This window comes from Ziziphus jujuba, chromosome 5, assembly GCF_031755915.1.
Source record: "Ziziphus jujuba cultivar Dongzao chromosome 5, ASM3175591v1".
NCBI classification, from domain to species: domain Eukaryota; kingdom Viridiplantae; phylum Streptophyta; class Magnoliopsida; order Rosales; family Rhamnaceae; genus Ziziphus; species Ziziphus jujuba.
Genome location: NC_083383.1, coordinates 30,421,335 through 30,438,339, shown reverse-complemented (window position 1 = coordinate 30,438,339; position 17,005 = coordinate 30,421,335). Strand labels below are relative to the sequence as shown.

Below are 17,005 nucleotides of genomic sequence, written 5' to 3'. Positions count from 1 at the left end.
TGAAATTAATTTTAATTTAAAAAAATTGACAAAAGATCATGGTTTTCACTCCCCACTTTTTTTATAAAAAAATCTATTAAGAAACCAAATTAAAATTTTTGTTTTTTCTCAGCCAAAAAAAAAAAAAAAGAATAAAAAATCACCAAGAATAAAAATAAAATTTTTATTTTTTTTATTTCTTTTATATAATACAAATACATTTTTTTTTTTTTTGGTTTTCTCAATTAAATTGAGTAGGCTTGAGCCTGTTTCTCAATGTGGACGTGGATCCCTGATCACAAGAAATTCTTATCATATATTATTTCAAATTACATGTAATTTGGATGTGCAAGACTATATATATTATAAAAAAATTTACATATATGTATGTTTGAGCTGATCTAATGATGAGAGAGTGTTAGTTAATATCGTTAGCATCAATCCGAGGAAAAATCAAATTGCAAAATGTAAACTATAATTAAATGAGTTAAGCTTTGACAAAACGAGAAGTCCTAGGAATAATATATTCCGACAAGGACCTGCACAACCCACATCAGTGAATAGAAAAATTAGAAGTTGGATCAATCTTAATTAATGAACAAAACAACAAATTAATCCTCACAAAAACCGACCAAAATGTTTCAAAATATGCTTCTCAAATACCCTGCTTCCTTTTCTATTACATCACAGTGTTGAATTTTGTGTTTCAACCCCCAAAAAAAAAAAAAAAAAAAATTCAAATAAAATATTTTTAACTTCAATCCAAACCCTAATTCATTTATATTTTTCATGCGCGTCACCATTCCTTTCTTTCCATCACATCAATGCCTACCTAACAATCGATTAACTCAAATCAGATGCTATCTTGTAGCTTTTTTTGGATATATAAAAAATTTATTCTAATAAGCTATATTGAACAGTTTTAATTTGTTGCCCGATTGATATCTGGTTATATATGATTCATGGTGAAATGCAAATATAAAAGGAAGCATATTGCCTTTAACCCAAAAAAAAAAAAAAAAAAATAGAAAGCATATTTTCAAATATTTAAAATTGTGTGTTTTCACAAAGCATTTAAAATAAATAAATAAATAAAAAATCATAAGTCATACATAATCAGATAAATTTTTCAATACACATAATGTACTGATATGGAATCTAACATGGTACACATGACCAATAAAGAAATAACATTTGTTTTAGTAATCCTTTAACGTCGTTCGATCCTGTTTTTGGAACTTTTCTGTTTTGTTTTTCCTTGGCCATCCGCTTTCTTCTCCATCACATCTTCATTTCAAAGCAATTCACTAAAATGTTTATATGGATTTCTCGCCTGAAATATAGAGCATCCAAGTCTTGCCCACTTTGATTTATAGTCTTTTCGTGGATTTTCCCATAGCCATATATAAAGAACCAAAATCAAATTGTTCGCCCTTCAATCATTCACCAATCACCAGGGAAGATGGGCTATCTCCTTTGACTACCATTTGTTTGGTTAGTCAAAAATCCAAGAGAAACACCCATCTCAACCAAGAAATCTTTTTGAAAAAATATATATTTTTCTTTTAAATTTCACATAAAGTATCTAAAATTTTAATAATCAAGAAGCCCAACTATAATTGTGGAATAAAAATGGTTTTGTGAGTTTCATGCCCATCTTCATATTATCGTTTTCAATCTGCTTTTAAATGTTTAATTCCTAACCATATCCATAATTGACCTTTGATTTACTAACTAGACTAGACACCAAATATAAATTTCAGAAACTAAATAACAGATGGAATAGTCAATATGCAGACAAAAATTAGGTTCACATTTGTATTGACTTGGGTCCTTGTTATTCTTAAAAATGAAACATGGGATTTGAGCTTGCTAGAGAGAATAAGGTTGCTTTGAATGATAATACTTGCCAGAGAGACTAAAGTTGCTTTGGATGATAATACTTTTAAGTTTTAGACGGATGGGATCCTAACGGAGAAGAAAAATATCATAGGAGTAATGGTGTTAAGGTGTATAGTTGCTAATATGGCAAAACAAGACAAATGTTATTTTTTTATTTGTAGTATGTACCACATCAGGTTCCATATCAATACACTTTGTGTGCTGAAAAATTTCTCACATAATCAATCATATGAGTTGTGGGTGTGGCAAAGACATAAGCCCCCATAGGACCCACAAAACAAATAAAATAATAGTGATGTGGTGGTCAATTCAAGAATTTGGTGGGAAAAAGCAACTCCCAACATGAATTCCCTTGGGCTCAATTATATTGATAATAACCCTTAGTATTAATTTTCATTTATTTTGGATTCCATTAGGAATTTAAAAAGAGAAAAGGAATATTGAATCTTAATTAAAGCAATGAAAGTCAAGCTCCTCAAATTTCAAGAACCGTCTAAACTTTTATATTTAAATAATTGCTTCATTTTTTTGTCCAAATTTACTTTTTAGGCACACATCTCTAATAGAGCAGCCAAGGACATGGAAAAGATACTAGTTGTTACCATGAGTGACCTTGTAGAGGAACACAACCCATTTCCCCCAAGCCCTCCATCCTATACCTTCTTCTCCAAGAAATTCCTTCACCACCATAGTCAAGATCTTTTCTCTTGCATGTGCTGCGCTTCATGGTTTCTAGTCGATATAGTCTTTTATAGCACCAATCTTTTCCAATTCCAAATTTACCATCACTATCTCCGGCCCAAACAAAAACACCATAAATGCAGATCAAGATGCTTTCAATGTTGCCAAATTCCAAGTTATCCTCGCAATTTGGTCACAATACCAGGCTATTGGATTAGTATCTATTTCATTGATCGAATTGGGAGAGTCAAAATCCTATCTATGGGTTTTTTCTTCACGGGTATTGATTTATTTCTCATTTGGGATGCCACATATATTACTTATTGTAGCAAAAACATAAATATAGTCTTTTGTGTTCCTCTATGAACTACCTTTTTTCTTCTAAAATTTTTGATCAAATGCTATCACTTCTATTGTCCCGGGGTAGCTTTTCCCTACTAGGAATAGCACCAATCTTTTCCAATTCCAAATTTACCATCACTATCTCCGGCCCAAACAAAAACACCATAAATGCAGATCAAGATGCTTTCAATGTTGCCAAATTCCAAGTTATCCTCGCAATTTGCTCACAATACCAGGCTATTGGATTAGTATCTATTTCATTGATCGAATTGGGAGAGTCAAAATCCTATCTATGGGTTTTTTCTTCACGGGTATTGATTTATTTCTCATTTGGGATGCCACATATATTACTTATTGTAGCAAAAACATAAATATAGTCTTTTGTGTTCCTCTATGAACTACCTTTTTTCTTCTAAAATTTTTGATCAAATGCTATCACTTCTATTGTCCCGGGGTAGCTTTTCCCTACTAGGAATTTTGATCCACCTGCCATGGAATGTCTGGGGCTGCTGGGAAAGTTGGACCTATAATTGGGTCTATAGGGCTTTTGTGGGCTTCTCATAATCAAAAAGAGAATGGTTTTACAAAAGCAATTGGGGTGGTGTTTGTTTTATGAGAATGTTGGTTACGATTTTCTTTACACGAGAAACCAAAAGAAGATCTTTGGAAGAGCATGAGAATTAATATTGTAATAAGGAAAGTAAATTTTGTGGTTTGCTCCGACTTGCAAGTTCAACCAAATCATGTCATAATTTTACTAACGAGTACTTAAAATTTATAAAACTAAAATACTAGTATTTACATTTGAATAAAAAAAAAAAAATGTAAAGGTGAAGGAGAAAAAAAAAAAAAAAAAACCCATAATCTTCAAAATTTATCTCAAAATGATATCGGATAAGCATTCAACTTTTGAAACGCGTCTCCACCAGTAAACAAAAGAGAAAGGTGGCATCAACGTGGGCAATTTTGTCTTGATCGGTGCTTCTCAGAATATTTTCAAAAACAAACGTTACCTTTGAATTTGACAGGCTCTGTTATTTTTATTTATTTTTAACTGCATTTCTGTATTCAATTATATTTTCTTTTTTCATATAAGATATAGTAGTGATATTCATTATAACTTAATTGTTTTTGCAATTACTATATATGTATATTTATGAATTTTCAATTAAACAATCCAAAGGTAATAAAACTTTGATAATTCTTACAAATTAAACCAATAATATATATTATATATTAAAGATACAACAATACTGAAAAGTAAAATCTGCAAAATACTAAAGATATTACAAATTAAGGAGTAGATAAAACTGATTTAGAGGAATCAAAATCCAGCTAATTTCAACCACGAAGATAAGAGCCCACCAAAGAAACAACGGTTACATTTTGTGACAACGGTTACATTTTGTGACAAAGTTTCGCTGCCAAATTTTAAACGTGTTAACACAGCCATGCTTTACCATGTCCATGCATGGCTTCCACTATAAATTGCATCCTCTTCATCACCAATTTCTTCCATACACAGAGACTGCTTTGCTCGTTTCCACAACTCCGAAGTCTCACGGACAAGGGACAACAAAAGGAGTTTCAGGAAACAATACCTAGCCAAGATGGAAAAGCAAGAGCAGTGTTCGAAGCTCCATAGAACCACATCCATGGAGTTTGAGCACATGACTACATCGAAGGACCAACAATATGTCCTAGCATTGGTATGAATACCTAGCTGAAGACATTTGCTCTCTTTATTTTACTTTTTATTTTATTATTATTATTATTTTTTGGTTTTCCTTCTTGTTAATATATTAGGGTTCACTGCAGCCAGCTCAAACCGTTACTTACATCCCAAGAAACAAGGAAGATACTTTGGTGAGTATATAACACTTGTTTTTCTCTAGCACTTTTCCTCCATGCACGTATCATATATATATATATATATAAACAGGAATTCTCATATTAAAATCGTCAGTATATAAATGGTTATATATATATAAATATGTTCAATAAATACCTATGCATGGTATGAAATTGAAACAAATTACTTTTGATAGCAACTTGTTGAGGTCCTCAAGAAGCAGGCATCTAAGGCAATCGAACCAAACACAGAAACCAATGAAGCATCCGCGAGTAAAACATCCAAGTCTCCACCGATGGCTTAGATGTTGGCCGGACAGGGATCAAAGTTGTAGTCTCTCAGTTTGCTTGTGTGGTGGTGATGGTCACTTCCGCGATGGTTTTTTTTCTTTTTTTTTTTTTTTTTTGATATATATATATATATGTATATGGATGGTAGTAAATGTGCGATAGCACATTAAAAGAAATTAAATGCAAAATGAGGAGTGATGAGTATGGTATGTTTTGGTTCAATATATACAAGTAGATTTATGGCCGTCTTAATTACTAAAATGTCCTTAATTTTGAAACTGTAACGAATAGAGAACATGGTATGGCATAGGGGGTTCACATTTTACATGGTGGTTTGTGACAGAGTCACAGAGAAAAGCACCGTTAAAGCTGATGCTTCTGTTTTATTTTTTTGGTTTAATTCTTAATCTTCCGTAAAAGTAAGAATTTGAGTGGGAATCTTATAAATTTCTTAAGAAAAACGACAAAAATTGGAAATAATAACGGCTGTTTAAAGCAATAAAGATTAGCTGACAGTGGACCCCACGACCTGACCTTAGTAAGTACTCCACAAAAAGATTCTCTTACAAAAACGTAACCCCCAAATTAACCCACACTATAAATACTTTCTAATTAATTATATTTCCTAATTAATTATATAATAATGTGTTTGGGTTTCAATTTCCTACATTCCGCACTACCATTTTTAAAACTGAATCGTCCACTTGTTCGTGGGTTTGGCATTAGCCTGTTCTAATTGAGGCCCAAAGAATCGTACAGTGTGAACCTGGTCCAAAGCCCATACCTATACTAAATATTATGGGCCTATTTGATAGTATATTGGATTGACGCGTAGGGAGTTTCTTATTGTAACATACAAATGTTCTAAAATATCCGCCAAACAATCAAAACTTGTTTAGTAAGTAAATATGGAACATACACATTTTTTTTTTTTCGTTTTTTAATTACACTGTAAAGCATACTTAGGTAGTTAGTTTTGAACCCTTTTTTTTATTTTTTATATCCAAACTATCCTAAATTTGTTCGATTAACCACAGCTAAAGACAGATTCTATAGGCATAAAAAAAAAAGTTATTTAGGATTGTTGGAACATAGGGCTTTAAACAATTCAAATGCAATAGAGTTTACCCATAACTATGTAATTAATGATTTTAATAATTGTAAGTATACTATTGAGAAGATTTAATCGATAAAAACCCCTCAAATCCCAAACAATTTTTTTCTTTTGGGTAAAAAAATTTGCATGATAAAAAGTTTAATAAAAGCCCACACATCTCAAACTTGGGCTGAAGTCGGAATCTGTGTTCGGAATGATCTAAATTGGTCCATTATGAGTTATTTGGGATTTGCTGGCACCGTATTTTAGTTCTTCTTCTTCTTCTTCTTCTTCTTATTATTATTTTTTAAATATTGAGGGTGAGGATTTTTTTTTCTTTTCTTTTTTGGTTTGAAGCAAAGGTAAGAAGATTCAAACTTAGATTATTTTCCAAAAAAATAATTTTTATACCATTAGGTTGTCCCGGCATAGATGATTTGGTATTAACTAATTAAAGGTATGTTACATACAAAATTTCTTACAAATAAACAGAAATTATATTTATGTTTATCCTGTAAATCTAATATTGAAATATTCTACAGTTACAAATTTTAGAATATAAAATCACTATTTTATTTGAAGGAAACAACATATATATTTAATTAGAAGGCGTGGTTCGTACTATCAAAAAAGCTCTGACTACAACTTTTACAACCGCATGCAGGTGAAGAAAATCCATGATCGGTTCCCATTTAGACCAAAAAATAAAATAAAAAATAAAAAATCCACAATTGAAAATAGAGTTATTTATTAAATGTTCCTAACATGGCTGGCCAATCATATAAATGTTTATACAGAGCTTGGTTTTGAATAAATCAAAAAGAGAAGTTCCAATGATTTCAATTAGGAAAACTTTTCATTTCCCTTTCCTAATTATTACTTATTATTGACAAGAAGTACTATTATATTACTATTAACTAAAGAAATAAGAACAGAATTTTCCAAAACTTAAGATTTTTGCCGCTAAGGTAGTTTTGTTTTGATTCACTGTAACAAAAATATATAGATTGGCATATTAATTATCGTTGTAATTAAAAGACAATACGAATTTTTGTTCTAATATAACAATTTATTCTATACTAATCATAACCTAAAGCTTTAAAAAAAAAAACTAATCATAAACCAATAGATATTGTTATACATTGGAATATTGACATTTGTTTTGGTTGGGGGTATGTATCTCTAAGCAACCGAAACTAAATAAGAATTGTAAGTTCTAGCAGCTAGAGGCTGGTCAAGAAAAATGAACACTTTAAGGAAGACCGGTCAAGAAAAATGAACACTTAAAGGAAGACCCTAAATCATATTAGCAAAGAAGTTTGCTAGCTACTTATCTATTGCTCTCTCACTAGATATAGATAGTCACTACTTCCTCAAACATCTTTACTAAATAACTAAAAGGAAAAATGATATCACTTGGTCATGTATATACCTGTTACATAAAAGAAATTTTTTCTATAACAAGAATTCATGATACCCATATGATCGTTTAATTGGTCAAAAGTGAATCATAATAATAACCAATATCATTAGCACATTCTTGTCGTATAATTTTTCTACTTCATTGGCTTGCTCCATTAATGACTTCTTTAACTTGTCAAGTAATGGTTCATATCCCCACAATAGTTACCTTTATAAGTTGAAAATTGATGCTATTTTTGTTGTATTGCCTTTTGTTGTTACGATGAATGTTCTTTAATTATTGAACATTTTGTCCTATTTACAATTCTGTTGACCTAATTTCGAAAATCGTTATTATCGTAACAAGTTAAACGACATATAATTTGTCGTTACTATGTCGGATAAACATTTTATACATGCAAAAATTAACTAACCAATAACAATTTCATCCTTACGAATGCAAAATGTTGTGGCTACTTGTTGACAGTAGGTGTGACAATATTTACACAATAATGTACAATATGCTAGCTATATCACCAGCAAATTCAAATAAATATATTTTTTGTAATTAATTTGACTATTGGGTACTTTATATAAAAGTTTTTAGCATAGAGTACTCAAATATAACTTCAATATAACTTCATACAAAATGAGATATTTAAGTTAAAAAGAATAAAAAAATTTGAGGGATATTTCAAAATTTATCTTACATAAAATAATCAAACCGTTGAATTCTGCTGCTTGTGAAACACATATATGTACAGATGACTTTAACAAATTTTGGCTGCATTATAGAGTCTAGAACTTATCTGAATCATTTCAAAATAGCATTTTACCTCTACAAAATTTAACCTAATTTTATTTAATCCCTTTTAATTCTCTTCTATATTCAATTCTTTTCCCTCATTTATATCTCCAAACTGCATTTACTTCTTTTCATCATATATAATTAAAAAAAAAAAAAAATTACAAAGGTGTTTGATCTGATCTGAATGAGGAGAGAATTAGAGAAGAAGTGGAAATGGAATCAAAAGCCAGCTAGGCTTTTCCACGAAAAGAAGAGCTTACAACACACCACACCACACCGACGAAACCACAACAACGGTTACATTTCGTGACAAAAACTCTTTTCTCTTTGGCTCTCGCTTGCAGCTGCCAAATGTTTCAGATTCACAGCCATGCGCTGCCACGTTCCTTGCATGGCTTCCTGGCCGTTTTCTCTCATTTTCACTATAAATACCACCCCCATCTCCACCCTTCTTCCTCACTCACCCACTCACTCTCTAACTCACTCCCATATCCATTTCCAAAAGCTCTAACACACAGAGAAGAAGCTCAGGGATATGGAGAGACAGCTCTCGATGAAGCTTGAAAGAGCAAGTTCCATGGACGCTGAGCCTCGAACTCTCTCCAAGGAACAATACGACATGGCCTGGGTATATATCCCAAAAATATTTTATTATTATTATTATTATTATTATTATTATTATTATTTTTGCATGTTTGTAAATTAACACTATAGGGTTTTATTACAGGCGGCTGCAAAGATAGCTCACGTAAGGAAGCTTGCGGAGACCACTGTGAGTATATATTTGTTGGAAATATAGTTTTGTACCTTATAGTCTGAAATTGAGAGATTAATGGTCTTTGATGTATATATAAAACAGAAGCTCCAGGTGGTGGACAAGGCCGATCAGGGTGTGGTTATCAAGCCCACCACCGAAACCGGCGAGTCATCCACCACCCACAGGTACATTTTTCCGCCGATGGCCTAGGAGGTTTGGCGCACGACCAACCGGGGGGAAAGATTGATTCTGATGAAGGGATATGTTGTGGCTCTATCCGTGTAATTTTAACCCTGTTAAATGTGCCTATATAGTATACAGCACATGAAATATAATATAATATATATATACACATATATATATGTAATAAATAAATGCAACATTAGGAGCAGTTTGTTGCAGCTTCTGCGAGTTTGTTTTGAAAGTGAGAAGAGAGAGACCTGAGCTGGCTACATATATAAATATAGCTGTGGAAATATGGTGGAAATATGTACTTTCCCTTGGCAATAAATATATATATATATATATATATAGACTAGACTATTAGTCTGTTTATATAAAATATACATATGGCGATCAATCCTTAATTCGCTTTTTATTATTTTTCCTTTCAAATTTCTACCTATATATGCATGGTTGATGTTCCAGATCTGTTGAAATTTTATGGAGAATTTAGGGAAAAAAAAAAAGAAGAAGAAAAGAAATATACATATATATATATATATATATAGATATATTTTGAAGAAGTTTGATGGAGCTTTACGCAAGTAATGAAGATCTAGGAGAAAAATCTTTGAAAAATGGAAATTTAAGTGAAAACTTCCCGACCCACCGAAAAAGAAAATAAGCAGAAGAGAGAACACACAGCAGAGAAAACAAAGAAGAGAAATCGTAATGTGTATTGATTAGAAAATGGGAAATATTCAATAAATTCACTTTAATTTCAAAATTAATGAAAACTTATATGTATGTATGTATGTGTATATATATAAATATATACACAGTATTTTTATAGTTAGAACCATCCGGATAAAATTGTATGCGGACTCACAAAAAACAGACAATACACAAGAAAAAAAGTCGGGCGTCGACTTTGCTCCTGATCAGCATGAAACTCCATCCGATTAATCCTGACCATAGAATCTCTCTCTCTCTCTTTCTCTATATATATATATATATCTGTATGTGTGTATATATATTTATATATATATATATATATATCCTATATTTGGAGTCTGGAATGATCAATTAAGGGCGGCCCAAAAAAAAAAAAAAAAAAAAAACGATCTAGGAGAATAATTTATGCTTGTTTTGATGAGAACCATTTGAAGCCATTTTTCGGTGAATTTAAAAATTGATTTCTGGCTTTTGTAAACTGTTTATATTTATCTAAGAATAATATTATTTGTTATCAGTGGTGACCGTTACCATCCTACGTAGCAGTGAGTTTATGTATATATATGGATAAAAAAAGTTTACATGGTAGTGGATATTATGTATATATAAAAGCTATTTTAACATTTGATTCACCGCTATGTAGGATGATAACAGTCACCACTGATGACAATAGCAATATTCTTTATTTAATTTGTTCATAACCATATACAAGGGATGACGGAAGATAGATTAGTGATCACTATAAATTTAAAATTATGCAAAATATGTCTCATTAATTTATATGTTATTAATTATTATTATTTAAGTTTTGTTATTTTTTATTAACATTAGTATACATATTAAAATCTTAAATATAAATTAAATGCATCTAATTATGTATTGAATTTTTATACTAAAAATGAAAAATGAACTATTTAGTAAAGTTAGTTAAATTATGACATATGATGCTATTATGTTCCATTATCAATAATAACAAATAATATTTTTATATATATATTTTTTGTTTATTTCTTTAGTGTTGGTGCTACTGTTATTCAAGTTTTATGAATATATAATTGTTTTTTTGCTTGAAAATATTTGTCTGGATATTTACAAAGATAATCCCTATGCTTTCAACGTGTCTCAACCTTTTTTTTAAAATTTTTTTTTATTCATCAACGTGTCTCAACTTTAACCATAATTCTTTATTTAAAAAAAAAAAAACTTTAACTAAAATTCTTTGCTGAAAAAACAAAAACTTCTTTTTTGAAATAGTAATAAAAAATTTAACCATGATATTATTTTACCTAGCTTAAAAAAAGAAAAATTTAAGTTTTATGTATACTATATGCTCCTTTCGCCTTGATTTGAGTTCATAGCTTAAAATCAATCAAATCATATATTGTATATACAATCGAAAATGGTGGCTAAACAGAAAAAAGCCGTTCAGCCTTCTAGCAAAAAAAATCATATATTGTATATAAGTTGGTTGTAATATTAATAAGAAATTAATAAAATTAAATTATTATATTTAATCTTTATTCTTGCCCATATCACTTTAATTCCATCACCACATCATTTATTATTATATATTATCCGCATTCTGTCCCCAATCACTTTAATTCCAACACCACATTATTTTGTAATTAAATTTAATAGACTTACTTGCTGCTCACAATATTACTTTTTATCTAATTTTTTTGTAAGTTACAAATATTTTAGCATCCATAACTTTGTAAATGGGCTGGATCCATGTTTTCCAAACACGTAGGCTTGATGCGTAGCCAACTTTCCACAATTCGACACAATCCAGCCGAAGAGTAGAGAAGTTTGGGGGTATTTTGGGGTTAGAAAAATTCAAAATTGTCTGTAGAGAGAAATTAGGTCCTTCGCCCTCTCCTTGTCACTCGTTATCTATAGCTTATTTGGCATAGTTTTTGACAAATCAAAAACAATTTTAAGGCTTCAAAATTGCTTTTGAAACTGTTTAGATAATTTTTTAAAAGTATTTTAGATTTTCAAAAAAGTTTTCAGCCAAAATTAATAAAGTTTTTTCAGAAAACAATAAAAAGAGAAGAAGAAGTAATAGGTATATCAAAAGGGCCTTTATCTTTATAAGGTGCAAATTAAACTAAATTGGTCATTTATTATTCATCATGATTTATTATACTATATTATATATAATTGTTGTGTATATATATACATACCAACTAGGCTCCCATTAGGTAAAATTGATGGTAAAGACTTCTTTTATTAACTTTAAGAGTAAAATTTAAAAATTTATTTATGATTCATTGGATCCTTATAAAGTTTATTTATCCTATATACGATTTTAATGCATCACTTTATCTATACTAAACCATTTATTAACTTTTAAATCTTAATTTTTAAACTGATTTAAAAGATTATAAAAAAAAACTTAATGTGAAAAATCATCAAATCGATTTAATTTGAAACTAAATCTCTCTTCCTCTCTTTGACACTCTCAATTTATATAAATATATATGCATCTTTATAATTTTCACTTTTACATATGAAAATCATTATTTATGAGGGAAATTAGAGTGAAAGAATTGTTTACGTGGATTTTTTTTTTCAAAATTATTATTTTTTAAAACAATGATTTTGAATTTAAATTCACTATCTTAAAACTAACAAAGAAAAAAAGAATAAAAGATAAGGTTGATCATTTTTTGTATAGGTGAGTATAGAATTAGACTGTTTATTTAAATTTAGCTCAACAAAAGGAAAAAAGGAAACAAAGAAATAAAAGTGCTTGTTTCATTGTGTGTACCGTTACAACCTAACATATACTCCAAGAGATGTGTCAAAGGGAAAACCGCTTGGTGTTCCCACTCTCTGCAACCATCTTTATGGTCACAAGGATTACTAGTACATCTGCTCATCAATAGCTCCTTTGAGCAGTATTTATCGGGTAGTACATATTTGAATTTATATATGGTTCCCTACACTTGCAAATTGCAACACGTCACCCACGAAAAATGTCCATCTCCCATTCTTAGAGGGCATTTGAGATAACAAATTCGAGTTGTAAAATTCACAGTTATATTAGACCCTTTTCCCATTATCCTTTGTCACTGTACATGTCCCTAATAAATATCTGTTCCACAAAGGACTCTAAAGTTTTAATGGCTCAAAATGAACCGATAATTTTTCTAAAACTAATGGCCAATATATTTGTTATTGTCCAATAATTGGCTCTACCCTCCCCCTCCACCAAATACCTTTTTTTTTTTTTTTTTTTTTTTTTTGAGGTTCATACCCCTCCACCAACTACTTTGATGTTGAAGCTTTGATTGCAACTTTTATAAGACATTTTGTCACCACATTGAGTTTCCCTGCAGACCATGACACTTGGTGCATTGAAGGCCAACCTAGCTCCCTGATAATGTACAGTGATCCAAAGTCCCTTTCCACATATTTCATTTTGGAAAAGACACAATTTCCAAAGTATGTATTTTGTAATTCAACAATGCTTTTTACAGCATTCTAGAGATTGAAGCAAAATTTATATACCAAGAACAAAATCTGCAACTAACTATCTGAGCCACTCAAATTAAAAAAAAAAGTTCTTACATGATTCACTTAAACAAATCCTAGTTTTTTTTTTTGGTCTCTATTCCTCTGCATTTTTTATCTAATTGGCAAGCTCTTAGCAGCCATTGAAAACTACTACTACAACAAACAACAACAACAACAACAACAACATAAATGAAAGCCAATTTTTGAAAACTGGAGATTTTTTTTTTAACAGAATACGCAGGATCCAAGTGTGCGAATCATGAAGCATGCACACGACGTTGTCTCTAGATGGACCCATTTTGGGTTTTGTTCGGGTTCGGGTTCGGGTTCGGATTCTGTTGTTTAACATGGTTGGGCTTTGAAAGGCCCATTTCCATAGTCTCTTCTGAGCTGGGCTTCTTGGACTCACCCTTTCTATCACGGTAGATGAAGTACAAGATCAGCTGCATTGTTCCAAGAGCAGAACCAAAGCCATTTGGCACCTGTTTTTTTATCATGATTTTTCAGCCATGAAATATTGAAGTAATAAGTAAATTAAAATAAAATAAATTCTCAAAAGGGTATATAAGAAAAAGACGAAAAAAACCACTTACAGCCACAAAGGGGTCACGGCCAAGTAGGCCAAAGATGAACCATGAAGTGCCACATAAGAACACAAACAGTGACAAGAAAAATGGCATAAATTCCACACTCTTGGTTTTTATGACCAGCCTCTGCATAAAATCACATACAAAAAAACATAAAATCAGTGATTATAGGGTCAAAAATCAAGTGGGATCCACAACAATTCCCCATCACAGCCGTTGATCTTTTTGGAGAAGCTCACCATGATTGATAGAGGTGAGCCATACATGATAATGGAGAATACAGTAGCAGCAACGCCGCAGAACAACTTCCTAGCGTTATGGTGCAGAGCAAAAAGTGACACAAAAGCCACACATCCAAATACAGTGAGTACAAACGTTAGGAGGCCAAGAATTTTGGCCTTTTCCCTTTTTGGTGCAAATATGATGAAGATCATCACGTATATGAACTCGATGGCTGCACCTGTGCCGTTGATCGTTGAGACCAAAATGTTGTTTGGGGATACAAAAGGCAATCCATACCTGTTTGCCCAAAACGAAGAAAAAGACAAAAAAATACAATCAACAATTAGGTAATATATTCAAAAACTAATGACTATACATATAATGATAGGCAGATAATCTGGAAAACTCTGGAATTTCAAAGTGGCTAGCAAATCCTAACACAATATTTGTTTTTACTATCAGATTATATATCAACTTAAATTAAATATACAAATAATTTTGATATTAAAAAAAAAAAAAAAGAAGAAGCAAAAAGTAGGGGCAGCTTTTGTCATTTAGTTTAGTTCACAAAGAAGGCATGGCAGGCATGAGGTAAAAGATAAATATTGCTACTTAGACAACCGTCTGGCATGCATTAACCAAAAAATAGGCCTAATTCCATGAATATAGAATCAAAAATTAAAAAAATTAAAAAGAAAAAAGAAAAGAAGAGGTTGAATATTGAGGAAGAAAATTAAGAAGTACCAAGCTGAAAGAAGGCAATTCAGCAGAGTCATCACGTACGGAATGCCTGAAAATTGCTCTGTGGACCTGTTCTTTACGATCCTCTTGAATGTTATCCTATCATATACAATAACACCAAAATTTTCTTTTTAACGTAACAAAAAGTTTTGGATTTCTATATGCAGATAATAATCATGGATAATATAGTAAGTCAAAGTTTTAAAAGCAAGGGAAACTCTGCACAAAATTGACGCAGAATTTAAACAAACAAAAACAAGAAGTACAAAACTTATTATGGATCAATTGGAAACCTATCAAGGAAATCCACAAAAAAGAAAGGACTAGGACCAAAAAATAATCCCAAGAAAATGAGAGAATGAGAAAATTTTTTTTCCTCAGTTATGCATACGTTGGAGACAAGAAGAGGAACAAAGCAGCAGCATTTCCTGTATTTTGAAAAAAACAGAGCAAAACATTAATCCAACAGTTAAAGAACAGAGCAAAATAAACAACGAAAATGAAAGAAAATCAAGAAGGAAACTGAAAACCCACCACAGACTCCGAAAAAGAAATGCAGAATATCCATTGTGTAGTTGATGATATTTCTATTCAAAACAGTGTTAAAGAGAAAGACTAGTGAGAAGAAGAAGGAAGAGAAACCCAGATGAAGAAAATCCACAACAGAACGAATAAAAAAGAAATTGGTCAAAGAAACAAGAAAAGAAGGAAAATTTGTGCCAAAAGAGATAATTTGCTCCTTCTTCGCAAATGGGGCTTTGATAAGAAACAAAAACCATGTCGAGGGGTTTATATAGGAGGAAAAATAATAAATAATAATAATAAAAATTTTAAATTAAAATCACTTGAAGGGTATTAAACTAGCTGTGCTTTTTTTTTTTTCCGGCAGTAAAAATACTGAAGTTGTTCTTATCGTTTCTGTGTTTTGCTTCGGTAATGATAAACTGTCCGCTTCATATACTCTCTCTCTCTCTCTCTCTGAGCTCCTGACCAACTTGATTTGATACACGTCCTGGTGGGCCATGGATGGTTAAAAATATATATATAAAATAAAAATTCAAAATTTGATATTCTTTATAATAATAAACAAATAATATATTTTTCACACTTAAAGCTTTCGAAAGTTCACTTTATTACCATTATTATTGTTTGTTTTGTTGTCTTGCGGTTATATTCTTGTTGGTTCGAAAATTTGACCGGCCTATAGAGGAATTGAACATTTAATAACCTTTCTGTTAAAAAATAACTTTAGGATTTAGACCGTACGTACACTGTTTGTTGCTATGATTAATAAATGTGCATAAGCTAGTCATTTTTGTGCTAAAGTTTAAATTAAATTACACACAAAGTAATCTAAATAATAATTATCATGTGAAATTTCAAGTATTTGACTAACTTTATATACCAAGTATTTGAAAACTTGTTCAATTATATACAAATAAGATTCCAATGGGGGTAATCCAACAATAAAAACCACTGTTTTTTCCAATAATGTAAATGTATATTTATGCTGATATGCAAGTGCATCTATATCCTATACACATTACCGACAAATATTAACCAACTAATTTTTGTTTTCTGTACGCAACTAATTAATTTGAAAGAAAACCTGGCACCTATACGCATGAATAAATATGTAGCAATGAAAGCTAGAAGGATCAACAACCGATAGGCTTGAGTAATACAGATAACACAATTTAAGGTAATATATGCATTAAATGTATTTCCTTAGTTGAAATTAAGGTATTTGTTCATCTTAAATTCACAAAATATAATTTTAATACAACGTAGATTAAAAAGAACTTAACAGGTAATTAAATTAGTTGATGTATTTATCTTCAAAGAATAGCTTTTCATAAAAATGTTAGCATATATATATATATATATGATAGATGTACATATATTGAATTGATAGAACATAATTAAAT

General features: G+C 30.7%; 1 protein-coding gene across 1 annotated transcript; it reads right to left on the bottom strand.

Moving 5' to 3' along the window:
• Positions 1–13,534: 13,534 nt before the first annotated feature.
• Positions 13,535–15,857, bottom strand: LOC107435979 (bidirectional sugar transporter SWEET1). The gene is made up of 6 exons (XM_016047612.4): positions 15,612–15,857; positions 15,469–15,505; positions 15,081–15,176; positions 14,354–14,633; positions 14,121–14,240; positions 13,535–14,009 (listed from the first exon to the last, which is right to left on the bottom strand). The coding sequence occupies exons 1-6, from the start codon at positions 15,643–15,645 to the stop codon at positions 13,812–13,814; spliced, it is 765 nt and encodes a 254-aa protein (XP_015903098.3). The 5' UTR covers positions 15,646–15,857; the 3' UTR covers positions 13,535–13,811.
• Positions 15,858–17,005: the final 1,148 nt, after the last annotated feature.